The sequence below is a fragment of the Gobio gobio genome (genome assembly GCF_949357685.1).
Source record: "Gobio gobio genome assembly, chromosome: 10".
NCBI classification, from domain to species: Eukaryota; Metazoa; Chordata; class Actinopteri; order Cypriniformes; family Gobionidae; genus Gobio; species Gobio gobio.
The window spans coordinates 636,633-660,097 of NC_137116.1; the positions used below are offsets into that span (position 1 = coordinate 636,633).

Sequence of the window (23,465 nt, forward strand, 5' to 3'; positions counted from 1 at the left end):
ACAGGGTTTTCCCCCTTCGAGCTCTTGTATGGGCGGCAACCCCGAGGGGTCCTTGACGTCATGCGAGAAGCTTGGAAGGACGGACCCTCGGAGAGCAAAAATGAAATTCAGTATGTCCTGGACCTGAGAGCAAAACTCCACACTTTGGGGCGGCAATCAATGGATAATTTGCTACAGGCTCAGGACACACAAAGCCGGTTGTACAACAGACGAACCAAGCTGCGAGAATTTACACCGGGAGAGACGATACTTGTATTGCTACCCACGTCTAGCTCAAAATTACTCGCCAAGTGGCAAGGACCCTTTGAGGTTACACGGCGAGTGGGGGATCTCAATTATGAGCTAGTTAGAACGGATAGGAATGGGGCACATCAGATTTACCACCTCAATCTCCTTAAAAAATGGAATGAGGCGGAGTCAGTGAAGCTGGCCACGGTGGTATCATCAGAGGATGATCTCGGGCCAGAAGCGAGCATCAAATGCCAACCGATCGCCCTGGCCCCAGGGGGAGATCACCTCGCACCGGCCCAGCTCGCTGACATTGCCCAGTTGCAAGCGGATTTTGCGGACGTGTTCTCGCCCCTACCCGGTCGAACTAATCTCATACATCACCATATTGAGACAGAGCCGGGCGTGGTAGTTCGCAGCCAGCCGTATAGATTACCTGAGCATAAGAAAAAGGTGGTTCAGACAGAATTGGAGGCGATGCTAGACCTGGGTGTAATAGAAGAATCCCATAGTGACTGGGCGAGCCCGATAGTTTTAGTTCCTAAAACGGACGGCTCGGTTCGGTTCTGCGTGGATTACCGCAAGGTGAATGCTGTGTCGAAATTCGATGCTTATCCAATGCCGCGGATTGACGAGTTGCTTGATCGGCTAGGTGCCGCTCGCTTTTATTCGACACTGGATTTAACGAAAGGATATTGGCAGATCCCCTTAACTCCATTATCCAAAGAAAAGACAGCTTTCACAACGCCGTTCGGGTTGCACCAATTTGTCACGCTTCCTTTCGGGTTGTTCGGGGCACCCGCCACCTTTCAGCGACTGATGGACCGTGTCCTTCAACCGCACACTGCATATGCCGCGGCACACTTGGATGATATAATCATCTATAGTAATGATTGGCAGCGGCATATGCAGCACGTGCGGGCGGTACTGAACTCGCTGAGGGGGGCGGGGCTGACGGCCAACCCGAAGAAGTGTGCGGTTGGGCGTGTGGAAGTCAAGTATCTGGGTTTCCACTTAGGGCATGGACAGGTGCGTCCCCAAATTTGTAAGACAGCGGCCATTGCGACCTGTCCGCGCCCAAAGACCAAAAAGGAGGTGAGGCAGTTTCTGGGGCTGGCAGGATATTATAGAAGGTTTGTACCTAAATATTCGGACCTCACCAGCCCGCTGACTGACCTCACTAAAAAGGAGGCCCCAGATACGGTCCAGTGGACGGAGGCGTGCCAGCAGGCTTTCACCAAAGTAAAGGCTGCTCTGTGTGGCGGGCCACTCTTACACTCTCCTGACTTTTCTCTGTCATTTCTCCTGCAGACTGATGCCTCGGACAGGGGGCTGGGGGCAGTCCTGTCCCAGGAGGTAGAGGGCGAGGAGCGGCCGGTGCTGTACGTGAGTCGGAAGCTTTCCAAGAGAGAGACAAGGTACAGCACCATTGAGAAGGAATGCTTGACGATCCGGTGGGCCGTCCTCACCCTCCGCTATTATCTCCTGGGACGGGAGTTCACCCTCTGTTCGGACCACGCCCCTTTGCAGTGGCTCCACCGCATGAAGGATACCAACGCGCGGATCACCCGTTGGTATCTCGCGTTACAGCCTTTTAAGTTCAAGGTGGTCCACAGGACAGGCGGTGGGGGTATGTGGCGAGGGAGGCGTGGTTTCGCGAGGTCTGCACGGACGGAGGAGGCCGGGAGACGAGCGGTAAGAAAGTAGGTCAAGTGCATGATGATAAACACCTGTGTCTGATTGCAGTGATTGGCGCGGAGAGGCCGATTAAAAGCCCGGCCGGAAGCAGTGTGTGTGAGAGAGACGCTGAGGACTCGTGGGAGAGACGCTGGGACTGTGATTTGAGAGAAAGCTGTTGTTAACCGGAGGAGGATACAAGTTTTGAGTGATTGATATGAGTGCGCAAGGCGCCAGTTTATGTTTATAACGGAGTTGAAAATAAATTCCACGAGTTCCAGCATTTCGCCGACCCTGCCTTCTTCCTTTCCCACCCCACATCTGAACCTCTTTACAGTGTTGTTTTGAGCAAATGAATTGCATTCCCGCTGAAAAACAAGCAGAAATGTTCCCTATAAATAGTGTTGCGTGCCTTTTTATAAAACCTGCCACAGCAATGATCAACTTCTCCTCCATTTTGCTTGAGAACTAATGTGGTCGGAACCAAAGTTTACAGTTCTCTGGAATCCTCTCAAGCAGAGCATTTCTACATTCAAATTGGTTGCCATTGAACTGCTTCATAGCTTATTACCATAAAGTTGACCTGATTTCAACTCTCCTCGACACCACCTGCTCACATTGAAAACGATTGACTTCTGGCCCCTTTGACGCTCTTGCCGCCAGCGGTCCGAACGCAGTTACAGACTATAAACTGGCATGGGAAAAGAGCTGTGAGAACATTCTTCTAAGTTTTTCCTTTTGTGTTCAATAGAAAACATTGGTATGACATGAGAGTGACCAAATGATGTCAGAATTTTCAATAAACTTGAATTTTTGCTCATACACTGATCAGGCATAACATTATGACAGGTGAAGTGAATAACACTGATTATCTCTTCATCGTGGCACCTGCTAGTGGGTGGGATATATTAGGCAGCAGGTGAACATTTTGTCATCAAACTTGATGTGTTAGAAGTAAGAAAAATGGGAAAGCGTAAGGATTTGAGTAAGTTTGACAAGGGCCAAATTATGCTCCAAATTATGCTGGCTAGATGACTGGGTCAGAGCATCTCCAAAACTGCAGCTCTTGAGGGGTGTTCACGATCTGCAGTGGTCAGTATCAATCAAAAGTGGTCCGAGGAAGGAACATTGGTGAACCGGCGATAGGGTAATGGGGGCCAAGGCTCATTGATGCACGTGGGGAGCGAAGGCAGGCTGTGTGGTCCAATCAAACATACGAGCTACTGAAGCTCAAATTGCTCAAGAAGTTAATGCTGGTTCTGATAGAAAAGGTGTCAGAATACACAGTGCATCACAGTTTGTTGCATATGGGGCTGCATAGCCGCAGACCAGTCAGGATACCCATGCTAACCCGTCCACCGCCGAAAGCACCAACATGAGCATCGTGAGCATTGGAAGAAGGTGGCCTGGTCTGATGAATCACGTTTTCTTTTACATCAAGTGGATGGCTGGGTGTTTGCGTCACTTACCTGGGGAACACATGGCACCAGGATTCACTATGGGAAGAAGGAAAGCCAAGGGAGACAGTGTGACGGCCGTTTCACACAGCAAGCGTGAGCAGCGCATATTTTTTTCGGCACCCATGTTAATCAATGAGTGCATTCACACCGGGAGCAGGAGCAGGATGTGAGTGTCAAGCAGGAGTGTCGCGTGAGCAGCAGTGAAGCAGGCGTTTCGGCGCTGAGACTATTTTTGCTGCGTTGCTAATGCTCAATTAAAGTGAAAGCCACACTTTTGATGGGCAAATTAAATATGATTTTACAGAAAAAGTGCTCAAAATGCACACAAGAAGCATGTGTAGTGTGTTTTAACAAGAACTGGAGTATGTCAGAAAAGAAAATGAAGAATAAAAAACATTTGTAGAAGATTTACCCATTTAAACTTGTTTTAATTATTCAGTTTGGGTGAAAGTATGGTTATGATTATAAAAAAAATAATAAAGTAAACTAGCCAGAAAATATGATAAACTTTCTTTTAGTTTATAATGTAATACTAAAGGTATAGGTATAGGTATAGGCTCTAGCACTACCCAAATATTTTTTTTTTCCCCGCAAAGTTTGCTCTCTTGTAAACATATCTAAGTATGAATGAAACGTCATAATCAGAGCTGTTTTCTTGATTGTGTTTGTTGTTTACCTTTTACATGCAAATGTTGTAGTAGCCTACACCTCCCCATGTTAACAAACTTTCAAGACTATCAAGTTTATAAATGACCAACTTCTAAAAGCAAATATTGGCTAGTTGTCTTTACAAATAAATACTCACTTATATGCAGGGCCGGATTAACATAAGGGCTAGGTGGGACTGAAGCCCCAGGGCCCGAGCACGGAGGGGGCCCGTGATTGGCCGAGGAAATGATTGACAATTGATCGGGAGCACCTAAACTTTTCCTGTTTGGCCGCTCGCCAAACCCCACCACGCCCCCACATATTAATCGCTGTTATTTAGGCTACTGGAGTGCTGCGAGTGCATGGGAACATCAAAAGCCAGGTGAAGAAATGGCTCTACCTGATTAAACCACGCGCGCATCCAACAGTCGCAGCGCGAGAGCAGCTGGATCGTATCACGCACAGCGCTGACGAACTCGTTCGGCGCTTTGGCCGCTCTATTGAAGTGATAACGAGCGCCAGGCAGTCGCTTTATCCAGTTGAAAACAAGCGCAACATCATGTGTACAGTAAAGGCTCTGTGGCGAAACTAGCTGAACCAGACTGAATTGCTCCGACCATGTTAAACTATAGGCTGCCTACACGACTGTTATCATGGCCGTAGTCAGCTATGAGGTCTCCGAGGTCCAGACCTCTGTATTTTTCAGAGGTATACATAATAAATGTTGTGGAAATAATTGACCAATAGAGTATTAACACTACTTTAGTGCTGCAAGGAAATTTTCTCATCTGAGCTGAGCTGCACTGCCTGCGGTCTATCACTCACCGCTCGTCGATGTCAAAATAATATTTGTGATGACCAAGCAAATTCAAGTATGCGGGCGAGTCACGCGACGCTTCAGTAAACGGTGCGAGTCTGCGATAAGTAGCCGAGCTAAACTAAACATTTCATATTTGACAGCTGTTTTAGGATAGAAATGTTAAACAATGAAAAGACTATCAGCCAGAGCTCAACTTTAGGAGGGGAAGAGACAGGGCAAGAGAAGGAGACTGAGAGAAAAAGAAAGAGTGATATAAATGAGAATGAGAGAGTGATGAAATGAGGAGAGAGCAGGTGCGACAGATAATCTACTGCCCACTAACATGGGTTTGAAAGCTATTTATTATTTTAAAAAATGTAGCCTTCAAACATCTTAAAATGCACATATGTCGATCAGAGGAAACAAAATTTTCTTTGGGGGCATGGTCCCCCAAGAAACCCCAAAATACCTCAAATTTGGGACCTCACGGGTTTTAAAACTCCTTAAGGCAGTTCATGCTCAAAAGTTGTTGTTGTTTCTGGAAACCTGTTTGCTTTGACCTCATATCTGTAGTTAATGCATGTATGCTGTTAATGTGTTCCAGCCTGGAATATTTATATATCACTCTAAAAAAAGGTTCTATATGGCACCAAAAATGGTTCTTGGCTCGTAATCATAGGGGAACCTTTTATAGTGCTATATAGCACCAATTTTGGTGCTTCAGTGGTTCTTCAGCGTTTCTTTAGAGGTGCTATATAGCACCTTAGTCAAAGAACCGCTGAAGAACCGCTGAAGAGCCACTGAAGCACCAAAATTGGTGCTATATAGCACTAAAAAAGGTTCCCCAATGATTACGAGCCAAGAACCATTTCTGGTGCCATATAGAACCTTTTTTTTTTTAGTGTAGGCCTTAATATTGAATATTCTGTAACAGTACTGATTCAATCAGCCATCTGGCAGGATGGCCAAAGTCTGAACTCCTCACAGCTCTCGTGACTTTTCTAATCAAATCATACTTAAACAAAAGGGCCTGTGTGTTGATGTAATTATCTACGCTGATTAGATCCGAGGCGCCATCGTGTCTCCGCAAGAGATTGGAACGTTGAACTCTTTGGGCGTCGGCCATCCCATCTATAAGAACGGGAACCGACCATTAACTCTTTGCATTTCGCCACCACGAGAGAAGGACCCCTTGGCATTTCGCCATGGAGAGGAAGACCACCCCTGGTCTTCGCCACCCTGAGAGAAGGCATCCCCCGCCACGGAGAGAAAGACCGACAGCTTCCTCTAACGACTTTTCCTAAGCTTCAGAGAAATTCTCCTGGTACCCGAAGATCCGTTCCAAAATCCCCTGACGATTCGAACTCAGACACGTACACACGGGAAGCCATAGTAATGCAAGTATTCTATTTCACAATCAAACGGCGTGTAAAAGGTTGTCTGAATTATTCCTGTTCACTGGACTGTTCATTTCTTGAGGTCTCTTGTGAAAGGGCTGTGAAGTGTCTCTCTCTCTCTCTCTCTCTCTCTCTCCCTCGTTAATTCTCTCTTTCCATCATTCTCTCCTCCTTTATATTATTCGTTAAGTTTGATTTTTCCTTGTTTGTACCATATTGTTTGTTTTCTCCTACATATATATGTATATTTCCCCCGTGTGAATCGTAGCTTTGTATACTGTAGTTGTTTTATTAAAACCCAATAATTGCATTGAATTGAATCCGTATTGTTTTGCTCACAGATACCGAAGTCAATGAGACGTAAGATTTTAGCTACCCATTTAAGCTTGATTTTCTTGTATTCCTACTTCAGTAATACAAATTGTACACACATGAGAAATATTATTTGTCAAGCAGATTAATGTTTCTTAAGGTTTGTAAGATTGATAATTGATGAAGAAATCAATTTGGATAAAGGTTACTTTTACATGATTAAAGGTTCCTTTATAAGTTAATATTGTCTATAACATCAAGCAAATCATATTCATAGACTCATGAATATTTATACCATTTGAATTAAGTATTCCCCGAAACTCATTGTTGTTACAATTCAGACAGTATTCATTGTTTCTTTGTGCTTTGAAGATTTTGTAAAAAAAAAAAAAAAACTAATTATTTATGTGGTAGAAAACGTTGTGGCTTTATGGGGGCCCTTGGGTTTGTTGTAGCCCCAGGGCCCAACATGTTCTTAATCCGGGCCTGCTTATATGATATAAGTGAGCATTATATGTAGCGTTGGAGCCGCTGCTGTGACACTGTACAAACACTTCCAGTGTGAATACTCTCATGCGTCTGGAGCTGCAGTAACGGTGTAGCTGACATGAAGCTCACGCACTGCTCACACTTGCAGTGTGAAACGGCCGTAATGCTTTGGGTAATGTTCTGCTAGGAAACATTGGGTCCTGCCATCCATGTGGATATTACTTTGACACGTACCACCTACCTAAGCATTGTTGCAGACCATTTACACCCTTTCATGGAAACAGTATTCCCTGGTGGCTGTGGCCTCTTTCAGCAGGATAATGTACCATGCCACAAAGCAAAAATGCTTCAGGAATGGTTTGAGGAGCACAACAATGAGTTTTGACTTGGCCTCCAAAATCCCCAGATCTCAGTCCAATCGAGCATCTGTGGGATGTGCTGAACAAACAAGTCCGATCCATGGTGGCCCCACCTCGCAACTTACAGGACTTACATTATCTACTGCTAACATCTTGGTGCCAGCACACCTTCAGGGGTCTAGTGGAGTCCATGCCTTGACGGGTCAGGGCTGTTTTGGCAACAAAAGGGGGACCAACACAATATTAGGTCATAATGTTATGCCTGATCATTGTAAGTAGATTGAATTTACTCGTAAAACGGACCTTCCCGAAAACTCTCCTCCGGATTCACAAATGCTTTGTAAACATCCGATTTGATAGTTAAATGTGTGTATGTTAGTGAATTCCAATCATTCATAAATAGGGCGCACGTGCACACATAAGCATAATCACTGCCCATGAGTTACAACAACGTAAATTACGTGCCCAGGAATGCTGTCTTATCCTGAATCACTACAGTACACATATAATAAGTGTTTGTATTCTGACTATTTAAGTCTGGTTCGGGTCGCACTGCTGCGGAGTACAACAGTACCTGCGTGACTGTCATGGACATAAACAGAGAGTAGTAGCTCGGGCTACAATGTTCTTCCACAAGACGCATGCAGTTTTGTTTATTAACTGCTAGAGCGCCAAAAGTTACATAGTGTTGCTTTAACTTCACTATTGCTGTTCAGTCGTTGTATAACGATAGAAAGCATCCTGCGCAATAGAAAGCATCCTGACCAACTGTGTCGCAGTATGGTATGGGAGCTGCTCTGTCGCGGAGCGCAAGGCACTGCAGCAGGTGGTGAAAACTGCCCAGCGCATCACAGGGACTCCACTACCTGCCATTGAGCACATCCAGAGGAAACGCTGTCTGCATCGAGCTCGCAGCATCCTTAAGGACTCACAGCCCACAGACTGTTTTCTCTCCTGCTCTCCGGCAGGCATTTCAGGTGCCTCCGTACCAGAACCAGCAGACTAAAAAACAGTTTTTTCCCCAGAGCTCTCTTTATTGAACTCAAACCCCTGTTGATCCACTTCCCTCATATACTGCTAACTCTCCTCTCTCCCCTCACATCTGCCTTCACTACACTACTTAAGCATCTTGCACTACCATACCGTAACTGGATTATGCTCATTTGCACTGCCGAATGTATTTACAGTACCAACTGTTTACATTTGCATTTTGCACCGTACTTCTAACTGTAATATGCAATCACTTCCACTGCACTTTTACACTTTTTTTCGGATAGCTTCTGTCCATACTTCATTGCACTACCTTAATCCACTGCTATACTGCTCATTTTAGCCTAACATATCATTGTATACCTCTATCTGTAAAATTCTGTTTATAGTAATAGCCATCTGTATATTATATTATATTCATAGTACATCTTCACCTGTAAATTCTGTTTATAGTAATAACCATCTCTATATATATATATTCAGTACATATCCATGTCCTGCACTTATTCAACCATTGTATATCCTGCACTAATGCAACCGTTGTATATCCTGCACTTGCTGCTATTGCACTTCTGGTTTGACCTAAACTGCATTTTGTTGCCTTGTACCTGTACTTGTGTAATGACAATAAAGTTGAATCTAATCTAATCTAATCTAATAAGTAGGGTGGTTGGTCTGTGTAGTATTTGTCCCGCCCATCCTCCACTGTGATTGGGCGGCAATAATATTATCAAAATTCAGTGTCATCAGTTTGACTAAAAGAACATAGAACATTCAAATGTTTTACACATCATTTACACTTGGTAGGGAGCAGGTGTAAATTTTCTTCACACCAACTAACATTTTGAATAATATGAAAATGTTCGTGAATCCGAAAATTTACGTCAGAACGCTTTAGGAATGATTTACACAAAAATTACTTCTGCATGTGTTTCATGAATGAGGCCCATTGTACATAGATGTGTTATTTGAGTTGTAAAGTTGAACTTCTATGTAATTATTTTCAGAAATATATTTGCATCAGTAATGTTTATGGTTTTACAAACACTTATGCATATTTTAAACATTAATTTGCAGTGCTGCATGCTTGCCTGCTAGGCTTTCATTGTAAATGCATCACTATATAAACATTTTCCATTCAGATAACGGCTGCTGAGTTGTATTTAACCCAGAATATTTCTTTAACATATTTAGTAATTTAATATATGGTAAAGACTCAGCTGGGTTTACTCACACAAAACTCCCACAGTCTTATTACTGATACAACAGTGCCATATTGGCACACAGCCTTTCTTTCTGAGTAACACACACAGATATAAACACTCACTCTTGATCTATGATGGATGTAACCTGTCTGCACTCTATAATCAGTCCTGCTGGAGCTCGGCTGGAGGAAATCCAGATGCATTCTTGCACCCATCTGTTAGTTTTATCGATGCCTTCTCTCCTCAAATGCACACACTCCATCTCTGTCCATTAACACACATCTAGTCCCCAAACAAACTCTCTCAGAAGACACATTGCTTAGGCCCCCACAATTTAGCTTGCAGCTCTTTCTGTCTGTGTTATTCTGTGATCTTATTTGGTCTCCCATGTGAACACAGACCTAAACAGCCACTAGACCGAAACTTAAAACTCATTTGCATGGATCTGAAGATCATATAAACTAAGACTTAAGACTTCATCTCACTTTAAACAACACAAAACGTTTATACTACATATATATAGAATAATAAATAATAAATAAAAAGTTTCACAAAGAACATTAAGCCTCTTTACTAGGGATGCAACAATATAGTTAGTCCACGGTTCAATATATACCTCTTTTTTTAAGCACGGTTTTCGGTTCGGTTCGGTTCTGATGGCTTGTCACATCCGTTTTTTGCTATTCTATTCTTAGGCGACAGGAAGAGCAAAGGGTTAAGGAGAAAAAATACTTTATTGCAATTCTCTTTCTTTATTTTACTTAAAATACTTGAAAAACCTTACTTAAACTTAAAACTTTACTTTAAAAAACCATGTACACATTACATGTATTTTATATTATACAATACACTAAAGATTTACACTGGAAGCTCAGAGCTGTAAGGCAGCATTTAAGTATAAAATTGAATCAATAAATGTAAAAATAAAACCGTGCATGCTGAGGCGTACAGTGCGCAGAAGTCGCCAACTTTCTGCAGAGTCAATAGCTACAGACCTCCAAACTTCGTGTGGCCTTCAGATTAGCTCAAGAACAGTGCGTAGAGAGCTTCATGGAATGGGTTTCCATGGCAGAGCAACTGCATCCAAGCCTTACATCACCAAGTGCAATGCAAAGCGTTGGATGCAGGGGTGTAAAGCACACCACCACTGGACTCTAGAGCAGTGGAGACGTGTGTTCTCTGGAGTGACGAATCATGCTTCTCTGTCTGGCAATTTGATGGACGAGTCTGGGTTTGGCGGTTGCCAGGAGAATGATACTTGCCTGACTGCATTTTGTCAAGTGTAAAGTTTAGTGGAGGGGGGATTATGGTATCGGTTTGTTTTTCAGGGGTTGGGCATGGCCCCTTACTTCCAGTGAAAGGAACTCTTAATGCTTCAGCATACCAAGACATTTTGGACAATTTCATGCTTCCAAATTTGTAGGAACAGTTTGGGGATGACCCCTTCCTGTTCCGAAATGACTGCGCACCAGTGCACAAAGCAAGGTCCATAAAGACATGGATGAGTGAGTTTGGTGTGGAGGAACTTGACTGGCCTGCACAGAGTCCTGATCTCAACCCGATAGAATACCTTTGGGATGAATTAGAGCGGAGACTGCAAGCCAGGCCTCCTCGTCCAACATCAGTCCACAAATGTGCTTCTAGTAGTGGTAAAAAAAAAAACACTAATTCCCATAAACACACTAAACCTTGTGGAAAGCCTTCCCAGAAGAGTTGAAGCAGTTATAGCTGCAAAGGGTGGGCAAACTACATATTAAACCCCAAGAATGGGATGTGCATGTAAAGGCAGGCGTCCCAAACCTTTTGGCAATATAGTGTATATGTTTTGTTTGAGAGGTGGAAAACAAGTATAATTTTATATTTCTATATTAATATATACAATCTAATAATATTTTAAAATATTTTGACAATCTAATAATATTTTAAAATATTTTGTTTTGTACTCATGTTCACCATGAAAATGTGCATGTTTGACTTTGGCTCATAACAGTAACGCAGTTTACAACACGGTGCTGATTAATTCTTTTTGCTTTAATAGTCCAGTCCAATTTTACTTTAATCATATTTTAAATATTCTTAAATATCTACTATACTATATAACAATTTTCAGTCTTCATCATTACCAAACTCTTTTGTCATCTGAACCCCTTTATATTTAACTTGTGCAGACTCTGATGTGCCTTAGTGAGACCTGTGTAAAGTGGCCATGTAGGATGATAGATTCAGATTCCACCAAACCTTTAAAAGATGATAAAACACGATCCCACGCATAATGCCTACACAGGATAGCTATTCATAGCAACCTGTCACATAGCTAAGTCATTTGAGCGCAGAATTTTTTAATATTCCCTCAGCCTCCACATATTTTACTCTAAAGAACACAAGCACATCTCACTGTATTGACTTTTAATTCAAAAGTTTTGTTTAAAGCAACTTCCACTGTCTTTGTGTACTTGAGTAAAAAATGACAATTAGAAAGTGGAACAGCTCAGCATAAATAAAAAATCTGACATGATTTACTCACCTTTACGTTGTTCCAAACCAATATGATTTTCTTTTTTTCTGTTGTTGTGGAACACTACAATGTTAGGCAGAATGACCCAGCTGCTCGTTTCCAGACAATGAAAGTAATTGCTCAAAAATGACCAACAAAGCATCATAAAAGTGGTCTCACTGTAGCTTTATGTGACAAACACAAGTAGATATTTATCAAAAGATTTATCAAAAACTCCCACCAGAATTGAATGGAACGAAATACCGAAACGCCATAATACCAAATGCCTGTCACATCCAAGACAGGAGCACTGAAGAACCTGGAGCACATTTCAGGTCAAGATCATAGTATCTCACAAACGTAAGAGGCGACGACCAACCGGCCGCATCGCAGACTTCTTTGAGGGAAACCCCCGATACCAAGGCCTTAGAGGCCGCCATACTCCTAGTAGAGAGGGCTCTGACAGCTAAGGAACACTGCTGACCAGAAGACCCATAAGCCAGTGAGATATCCACGACTATCCACTTGCTCATTGTATGGTTGGACGCAGGGAGACCCCTGTTCTGAGGTCAAAAACAAACAAACAATTGATCCGCTTTCCTCCACAGGGCAGCTCTGTGGACATAAGCATCCAGTGCTCGCACTGGACATACAAGGTTCAATCTTTCCTGGTCTGGATTAACAATTGGAGGAGGACAGAGAGCTTACAGCACTATAGGCCGTGGAACATTGGTTAACACCTTCGGAACATACCCTAATCTAGGGTAAAGGAAAGCTTTAACCATCCCTGGTGCAAACTCCAAGCACAAAGGGGATATTGATAAGGCCTGAAGGTCTCCTACTCTCTTAATAGAAGAGATGGCAAGAAGGAAGATGGTTTTCAGAATCAGAAACTTTTCTGAGATGATGTCAAGTGGCTCGAACGGAGCCGCAGATAAACCTTCCAACACTATAGCCAAATCCCAAGTAGGAACTCTAGTGCGCACCGCAGGCCTCAGCTTCCTAGTGCCACGAAGGAAACGAGTTACCAACGGGTTCCTCCCCACAGTAATACCATTGACATGGGCATGGTAAGCAGAAATAGATGAAACATACACCTTTAGTGTAGCAGGGGACAACCCAGAAGAGAAACGCTCTTGTAGAAAATCTAGCATTGAACCAACAGGGCAGTTGACTGGATCTAACTGTCGTTCTTGACACCAAGAAGTGAACAACCTCCACTTCAGGGCATATAGTCTCCTCGTGGACGAAGCTTTGGAGCTGAGAATGGTCTCCACTTCCTCGGTAGAGAGACCAGACTCTATGAGCTCGGCCCCCTCAGTGGCCAAACCCACAGGTTTCACATTTCTGGGCGAGGGTGAAATATTGAACCCTTCCAGGGTGAGCCATCGAGCAGTGCTACGAGGTTCGAGAACCAAATCCGGCTTGGCCAGTAAGGAGCTACTAGCAGTAGACTTATCCCCTACAGGCGAACTTTCTCCAGAGCTCCCTGGAGCAGAACAACTGGGGGAAATGCATACAAACGCCGCCTCGGCCACGTCTGTACCATGGCATCCAGTCCCAGAGGAGCTGGATGAATCAACGAGAACCAGAGTGGACCGTACGTCGTATTCTGAGACGCAAACAGATCCACTTCCGCCTGGCCGTAAATCTCCCAAATGAGCTTCACCACCTCTGGGTGAAGTCTCCATTCCCCTGGCCTCAGCCCCTGTCTTGACAGGATGTCCGCTCCTATATTCTGGGCCCCCGGAATAAAGATTGCTCTCAAGGAGAGTAACTTCCCCAGAGACCACAGGAGGATCTGGTGCGCTAGCTTGCACAATGGGCGTGAACGCAGACCCCCCAGGCGATTTACCTAGGAGATCACCGATGTGTTGTCCGTACGAACCAACACATGATGGCCCCTCAGGTCCGGGAGGAAAAATTTCAATGCTTTGAAAACTGCCATCATCTCCAGGCAGTTGATGTGCCACGAAAGATGATGGTCCCCCCACAGACCCTGAGCTGAGCGGCCTTCCATTACCGCTCCCCAGCCCGTGAGAGAGGCATCTGTCGTCAGGGTGACTCGACGACATTGTGCCCCCAACACGGGACCTTGGGACAGGAACCAGGTTTTCTTCCATATGACCAAGGTGCGGAGACACCGCCGCGTGATCTTGATCATACGAAAAGGGTTCTCCCTCGGGGAAAACCCTCTGGTCCTGAGCCACCACTGTAAGGGTCTCATTTACAGCAGGCCAAAAGGAATCACGTTGGACTCCGCTGCCATTAACCCCAGCAACTTTTGAAACTGCTTCACAGTGAATGACTGGCCTATTTTCACTCTATTTACAGCTGACAGAATTGCAGCAATGCGCGTGGGTGAAAGCACTGCCCGCATTGCTACAGAATCCCAAACTACGCCTAGAAAAGTGGTCCTCTGTACTGGAGAAAGCACACTCTTCTTCGCGTTCAGCCTCAACCCCAACTTTTGAATATGAGCGAGGACGACATCTCGATGCTGAACCGCCATCTCCTGCGACTGTGCCAGGATCAGCCAGTCATCTATATAGTTCAGAATGTGTATGCCCTGCAGCCTGAGCGGGGCCAGAGCTGCATCTACGCATTTCGTGAACGTGCGGGGTGAAAGAGCTAGACCAAAGGGAAGAACCCGATACTGGTACGTTTTGCCCCCGAAAGCAAACCTCAGGAATTTCCTGTGTTGTGGAAGGATGGAGACATGGAAGTATGCGTCCTTCAGATCTATTGTGACAAACCAATCTTCGGATCTGATTTGGGTCACAATCTGACTTAGTGTCAGCATCTTGAATTTTAGTTTTCTGACTGTACAATTCAGATGACGAAGATCTAATATAGGGCGCAACCCTCCATCCTTTTTTGGAACTAATACCGGCTGTAAAAACCCGACTCTCTGTTCTGTACAGGGACCTGTTCTATAACCTCCTTTTTTAACAAGGTTTCCACTTCCTGTTCCATTATCAGAGCCTGCTCGGGACGTACTGATGTTAACAGCACTCCGTTGAATCGAGGTGGGTGGAACCCAAACTGAATTCTGTACCCCTTTTCTACCGTCTGCAGGACCCATAGCAATATATTTGGTAGACGATTCCATTCGGCCAGAAAATCCTCTCGAGGCTGGTCTCTGATATTTCCACTGCAACCATCTCGGTGGCCTGAAGCATACTGGCAGCACCTAAGTGATCTGGCTGCGTTTCTAACCTCCTTGGAGGCTGCGAGTGTGACACCTTGTCCTGTGGACGCCGAGTCACGAGCTCGCTGGAAACCGCTGCGCCCCGAAGCACCAAGGGTGGCGGGGTTGGCAGAACGGTCCCCTGAGGGCAACGAAGTGGAGTGGGCACCGTATACTGAGGTGAACACCAATCCACCCCGCGGGGGGGCGCCATTGGAGACCTGACGCTGCTGGCGTCCGGACCTCTTTTGGCCTGAAGCCTTCTTCGCCTGAAGCACGACCCTCAGGTCGGTCCTCGGCTTAGAAGGCTTCGGCTGAGAGTACCGACCTGGCCCACCGTATCTCCGAGGTGGAGCACGAGATGCGACACTCTCTTTTTGCTGCTGCCTGTATGAAGAGCTAGACGGCTGGGGCTGCTCACGCCCAGCAGCCCCAGAGGGTTGGTGGTGGCGCGGAAGATATTTTTTTAAATGCCTCCGCTTGTTTCTTATTATCCTGAAATCTGTCGACGACTATATTTACAGCGTCGCCGAACAAACCAGCAGGTTCAACTGGCGCATCAAGGAGAAAAGCCCTGTCTTTGTCTTTAATGTCAGACAAAGTGAGCCACAGATGTCTCTCTGTCGCCACCAAGGCTGCCATAGACCGCCCAATAGCTGTAGCGGTCTCCTTGGTGGCTCTCAGAGATAAATCTGTGGCCCAACGCAGTTCGCGAACTACCTCTGGGCTCACCGTTTCACCGCCATCCAAATCCCTCAGCGGTTCAGCCTGGTACACTTGCAAAATACTCATTGTATGCAAACACGCACCAGCCTGCCCTGCTGCCGTGTACGCTTTCCCCACCAGCCCTGATGTTGTTTTTAACAGCTTAGTGGGGAGCGCGGGGGCCTTCAGGGACGATGCCGAAGCAGGGGACAGATAACTAGCAAGTGTCTGATCTACTTTAGGCATCGCTCAAAACCGTCTCAAACCCCACCGAGAGATCCATCTGCAATCCCCATGATGTCCTTCTCCGCTGTGCCTCGGCAGCAGCGGGTCCAGAACCAGAGGGAACGCGATCCTGATCACCCTTCTCGAAGAGTGACAGGCGGGAGAGGAGCATGCGAAGCGGCAGCTTCTCACAATGCTCACAATCAGCCCCCTCGAAGGCTGATAGAGCATGCTCCACTCCCAAACACATCACACACAAATCATGTGTATCTCCACCCGTAAGGAAACGGGGACAAGAAGGAGTACACTGTTTGAATACGGATGTATTCGCCATTTTTAAACTGAGACTTATTGTGCTTTTGACGGACAACAATAAATAGACAGAGACAGTTTTCACACAGATCGCTTAGCTGAGGCAGAAAAGCTGAAGTGTGATCGGACCGGATGTATATTTATCCTTTCCTGGACGTGACGTCACCCGCCCGTGACGCTCACTCTCGCCATTGGCTGAGTTGACATACGTGCATCAGACGCTATCACGCTGTGGGCGTTCCCAGAGCTGTTCCTAGTGGACGCAGTGTGAAGTTCCCTCGAAAGGGAACTCCCCTTTTGTGTTCCACAGGGAAAAAACAAACAAACAACAACAACAGCAGCAGCATACGGGTTTGGAACAACATGAGGATGGGATGACAGATTTTTAATTTCAGAATTAACTCTTCATTTAAAAACACAGGAAAGGTGAGAGAAATAAATCAAATGCATCTTTACAAAATAAAATTATTAATTTGAATGGCAGAACAGTTATGAATGAGAAAAATACTATGAGAAGGAAATGAGATGAAGGGGAAAGGACAATTCCATTTCAAAGAGGGAAATCACAGCTGTCATATTGCTTTGTGTCATGTAACAGAGGTTGCCAAGGGTCAGGCGTAAACCCAAGGACCTCCCCTTTCCTCTGACAAAATGGCTCCCTCTGATCCTTTAGAAATCCGTTCAGGATATTTTGTGGCTTTGGTCTGCTTTCATCATGCGCAATGGGGAAAAGCAGACGTGGAAACAGACGGTGAAGGCAGAGAGCAAGTGTGTGCGCATTTGTATAAGCCAAACGTCCTTGCATACAGACACAGCTGTGAGAGAGAGCTTGGGGGGAAATGTGTTATTTTATTTTCTGTTGCACTGGTCTGTCATAGGATTGATTGAACTCTTTTAATCTAACCCCCCCACTCCTCCCAAAAAAAAAGACATACCTAAACCAACAAAAGTCTGGAGTTTGGGTTCCTTGCCACTGTCGCATCTGGCTTGCTTAGTTGGGGAAACTTAATATTCAACAATATTATTGATCTGACTGTACTGACACTGTTGTATGAGAACTGAACTGAGCTGGGCAATGACATTTTTTTGCAGAACTGCTTTATAGATTAAATTAACTAATTTAATAATTGATGATCTTTACAACTAACCTGAATCCACACTGAACTGACTTCAGCTGAGCAACAGCCAAAATGCATCATTACTGTAAAGCTGCTTTGCTGACTTCTGCCCTGAAATGTTGCCTGAATCATAATCATACACTGTTTGTTCATTGGCCAGAGGAGAACTGGCCCCCTGACTGAGCCTGGTTTCTCCCAAGGATTTTTTCTTCACTGTCACCTGATGGTGTTTTGGTTCCTTGCCACTGGAACCAACGCCTTTGGCTTTTGGCTTGCTTAGTTGGGGACACTAAATATTCAACAATATTATTGATATCCATTGTGTGAGAATTGAAAGCTGCTTTGAAACAATCTGTATTTTTAAAAGCGCTATATATAAAGAAAGGTGACTAGACAAATCGCCAGTAAAAAAGTAAAAAAGGCTATAAACTACATGGTCGCAAGATATCACAATAAGTGAAAGTGAAGTGACATGTGGCCAAGTATGGTGACCCATACTTGGAATTTATGCTCTGCATTTAACCCATCCAAGTGCACACACACAGTAGTGAACACGCACCGTGAACACACACCCGGAGCAGTGGGCACCCATATTGCTGCGGCGGCCGGGGAGCAGTTGGGGGTTCGGTGCCTTTCTCAAGGGTCTCACCTCAGTAGGGGTATTGAGGGTGGAGGAGGGCGCTAGTTATTCACTCCCCCCACCGACAATTCCTGCCGGACCTGAGACTCAAACCCGCAACTGTCCGGTTACAAGTCTGACTCTCTAACCATTAGGCCCTGATTGCCCCCAAGTATGTTTCATTGGACAACAATATTGCCACCGGAGTTCTGATGACCTGCACCTGTCCTTCCTCATTACCAGCACTATAATACCACAATCATTCCTCAGTCCCACGTCAGTTCTCTCTCTGCTCACCTGAGATACCCTGATCGTCTTTGTTTGTTCCCATCGTCAGTCCTTGGTCTTCATCGTCTCGTCAGCACTGTTTCCACTCTCTGTCTCAAGTCTGTCTACGTCAGCTAAGTTCAAGTCATCTGTATTCCACCCTGTGATTCATCCCTCTTGTGCCGTGTCTGCTCAATCCCAGCTTGTTTAATAAACTTCACTGTTCTATCTCATCCACTGTCTGTTCCTTCTGTGTGTGACACTGATTAAATCAATACTCTGCTTAAAAAAGCTACCATGTAAACAGCGATTTCTAATCTTAATCCGGCTAAAGTCATAGGCCTACTCAAAGTAAACACAAACCGAATTAAGACATGTGGAGTAATTCTATTTTAGTCATATTATCGGAGTGCATTACAGACATCTACACACCTTAATCTAACTATTAATGTCATGTGTTACAGGAAACATACGCACACGCAGTGGTCAACCATTTGACGGAAAACAAGAGAGCATGGCTTGGCTTGCAACTCTTTCCCACCAGTCCTTACTTTGTACTGTCATCCAGTACCTCAGAGTTTATCGCAGTGGCAGAGAAGGCCCGTTTCCGGAGAAGTTGTATCCACCGTCGTCCATTTGAATGCGTAGCATAACAAATAATTAACTGCACTTGAGGCGTTTGTAGAATTTGAAAATGAAACACCCAAAACTGTTTATGGTACCATAGCGAAGACGTACTTTGATATACGTATGTTGATGCGTGAAATTCTGCAGGGAACGTCAGACTGCGTGGCATGGAGACGTAATGACGTGTGCCATTAATCAATATATGTTCTATAAAATTTTAAACGGGAACATGAACGGAATATTCTAAAATCAACTAAATGTAAACACCTTAATCAGAATAATGTCTTATTCAGAATAAGATCAATAATTAGATTACTGCTGTCCATGTAGTCACTGACGCATGACGTCACAATTACTAAGCTTCTGACAACTCTTTCATTCTTTACTTAAAAAACATTTTAGATTGGTTACCCAGTGAAGCTAAGCAGGGTTAAGCCTGGTCAGTACCTGGATGGGAGACCTCCTGGGAAAAGGTTGCTGCCGGAATAGATGTTAATGAGGCCAGAATGGGGTGCTCTTGGAAAAAGTAAGAAAATCATGTTACTTGTAATGCCTTACCCCCAACATTGTTTATGAGTACACTACCACATAGATACAGTAAAGAAAAGGAAGAGATGAGGCAGCAACAACAATTAATAACTCTAGTTTTAGTGCTGGATAGCAAAAGACACTGGACAAAGAAAAAACTTTCTAGGGGTGTAACGGTACACATATTTGTACCGAACCGTTTCAGTTCAGGGCTTTCGGTTCGGTGCACGCGTGTACCGTGTATTCGGTCCATTTTATCACGAAATTCAAACGATAAATGCCGTTTTGACGCTCTTTAATGTGGCGTGACTGATCATTGATCACGGTTCAAGCGGCCGCGTGAACGCGATCATCTGTGAACGCGATTGATCATCTCTTCCTATAGAATAAACATGAATGAACATCTGAAGGTGTGTTGAGGATACATTACAACTTACTGTCACGTATCATATGTGGTCTAATCGCTCAACCAGTGTTTCAACGGCGGAAAGACCTCAATATAACTATGCTTGTAAACTAAACAATGTCATGTAGCATCACATTTACCTCAGCAGTCATTCAGTATCCACAGAATTTTATTCACTAGAGAAATCAACTCTTTCACTAAATATATGCACTATATTAGCCTATACAGTATATTCATTATATTCTACTTAACTGTATTCTACTTAGTGATGTATTGATTATTTCATGCATGTTTAAATAAATTACACTGTGTGGAAATTATTATATTTCAACAACCAATTGGAGAAAAAAACTGTTTTATAATTAGATTTAGAAGTTAATGCAAAAACTGCCTAATGTGAAGTTTACATGTTTGCATACAATGTTATTTGAGTGTTGATTATTATAACTAAAAATAAATAGAAACTGAATTTAGGCTAATAGATTGGGCTCTGTTGTTAACCTTTAATATTAATGTGCAAATAAGGGCTCCTTATATAGTTTACAGCAATATCTTCAATAAACTTTTAGTTATAATTTAATTCATTCAAGGACAGACACTTTTTTTTCAGTAAACCACTGTTTAATAAAAATAAATAAAAAGCAATTTTGTAAAAATGCTGTACCGAACCCGTACCGAACCGTGACTTCAAAAAATAAGCATACACTGAGCATTCATTTACTTTGAGCTGACTAATCTTAACACTGAAAAAAACTGCACACATCTCCTTTAAGAAGATGTTATAGCCAAGTGAGTTGAACTACATATAGCCCCATCCAACAAATCATAATCATTTTAATGGCACTGTTAAACAAGCGATAAACGTTTAAATATATTTACAGCTTGCGATAGGTTTCACTTGCTTATTACCTGACCTTCATTCCACTCTCTTTATGACTCAAATTACTTTATTATCTCATTTTATCATCTTACATAAAAATTAAACTGTCGCCCCTGGAGTCACCTCTTTTGTCCTTTTCAACTAACCATTAACAGAATTACCTTAGTATGGCTCAATTTGTAAACCAATCTCTATTCAGCAAGGGAAAATGAATTAAATAAATTTTAGCCACCATCATTCTATCCTCAAGAACATTATTAGCCAGAAACAGCAGGGAAAAGATTAGTGCAAGAGACGATAAGAACAAACATTTGCTCTTGATGGATCCAGCTCAGCCAGGAGACTTTTCAGTTTTTTCTATCCTGGACATTCCTTGTTAGCAGATTAATAAGTTATGTAATTGAGCCATTTATTATGCCTGATGTTTTTACTGGTGTGTAAACTTGCAAAGTCACTTTGTGGATGTTTGGAGGTTTGAGATTCTTAAATTCCATTACAAAATAGTAAGAAGACTGATGTTTTAAGTGTAACTTGAGGATACACATAGGGTTATAAAAAATGTAATAAACTTTAATGCTAGTTGGTTAGGTTAAATCAGTTTAAACAAACTAAGACCAGCAAATCACCTTGGACTTGTTTAAGCTGTTTAAGCCAAGATATGAAATTGATACAAAAGCCAAGCACTTTGAAAAGAATCACATTTCTGTCAGGATCACTATCGTCAAAGTAATAGACAATTTGTACAGTATATAGTTTAGATTGGTGGTATAGTTCTGTTCTGGGCAAGAACTCCCTGTGCATCCATGCAGCCTAGCATGGATAACAGCAGGGAGAGTAGTGATAAACCCCCTAAGGGTAAACAGAACAGAAGCACGATGTATTGCAGATAGCATTAATGTCAATATTTAAATGTACAACCTAATTCGGGAATTTAGTCTGATTCAGATGCCATCAGATGCCAAATCCTGACTGACAAGTGGAGGAGCTGAGGATGGAGGATGGTAATTAGCTCCGGAGAAACGCGATAGCAGCTGATAATACTGAAGGAGCTTATATATGCATGCTGTGATAGGCATCGTATTCCTATAGGTAGATGTGATCAGCTGACAGTCAGCTGATGCAAGCTTGACTAACGTGCCCTGCCAGAACTAACGCTATACGCTGGATTTTTGGAGAAAAATGGGGAAAACCAAGTTTCCACAATGAGGTGACAAATTGAGAAACACAAAATACATACAATAACAGAACCAGTTCTGAAGACACTTTCCATGTGTAAATGAGATACTATACCTACAGCAATAGCTCTATTGCTTGTTTTCAAGGAAACTAAAGGATTCAGGACAACTGCATGGTAAGTGTCTAATCTAGGAGAAAACTATTTGTGTTTCTATTTGTAGCTCACCATACCAAATTTTCAAAGAAGTCTTCTGGAAAAGTTGGATAAAGTCTATTTAATTCATATTTTGAGCAGGCCTTCAAATTAAGCCTTCTCTCCAAATAAGTGCTCTAATCCACATATTTTGCCTTTAAAGTATTTACTACACTATTACGTATGTACGATTTACCAGTGCACATTATTTGGAAAATGCATTGGTGAATCATGAAGAAACAACATGCCATTATTGACAAAAACTTACTTGCTCCACCTCTGAAACAATTTTACTTTAAAGCTACCATCACCTTGGTCACCTAGCTTAAGGACAGAGCGATTAAAAAAAATAGTGATAGCAAATAGCGATTTAGTCATTGTTTTGAGTACCTGTTGTCCGTAATGCCATCTTTCTAAAATCTTGCCAAAACCTAACGATAATTTAATGCCAGATAATGTTAACATAATAGAGGTTAGAGCAATAATATCACATACGAATTTGAAAAAGAACCATTGTGATACATGTAGATGCTATGAAGTGTGAACTTGACCACTTACCATGTGCCAAACTGTTTACATCACTTAACTACTATGTACTTGCATACATATATGATGCAATATAATTAATGTGTACATGCATAGTTAAATTGCACTCATATTTAAATTACACTCAAGTCGAGTCACTTTTATTTATATTGCGCTTTATACATTAAAGATTGTTTCAAAGCAGCTTTACAGTGATAAACAGGAAAATAATGATCAATGATACAAACAGAATTGATTCTGATTTAAAGCAGCTCTAAAAAAGACAATGCCATTGTTCCACTGAAGTCAGTTCCCTTTCGTTCAGTCACTACGACGTAACGTTAGTGACTAACGAATGGGGGTTTCGCTTAGAAGCCTATCAACTTCGAATTTGAGAAAACGCCCAATGGCGTGCCAATGCTATGGGGCATGCGGAATTTGCATACGTAACTCCGCCTCACCGCGTGAGTATATAAGGAAGTACGTGGCAATATCGCATTATGTTCTGCTTTCGGAGCCAAGAGTACCTACCTCTTCACTCCTACAGCCTTCTGAGACTCTGTCAGCTTCTTCGAGACGAGCAGCTTTCCGGTCGGTGTTGGTGTGACGGCGCGTTCCAGTGATCGCATACTTCCT

At 43.4% G+C, this 23,465-nt stretch overlaps 1 protein-coding gene across 4 annotated transcripts in view; it reads right to left on the bottom strand.

Annotated features, from left to right (window-relative positions):
- The window catches only part of acot7 (acyl-CoA thioesterase 7), a 232,534-nt gene that overhangs the window by 135,568 nt on the left and 73,501 nt on the right, over positions 1 to 23,465 (bottom strand). For 2 of the 4 annotated variants that reach the window (XM_079827862.1, XM_079827863.1), the window contains exon 7: positions 19,569 to 19,637. The exons of the other annotated variants lie outside the window; for them this stretch is intronic. In XM_079827862.1, the coding sequence (XP_079683988.1) occupies positions 19,569 to 19,637 (69 nt within the window). The remainder of the gene's footprint in view (positions 1 to 19,568; positions 19,638 to 23,465) is intronic. 4 annotated transcript variants of the gene reach the window in all.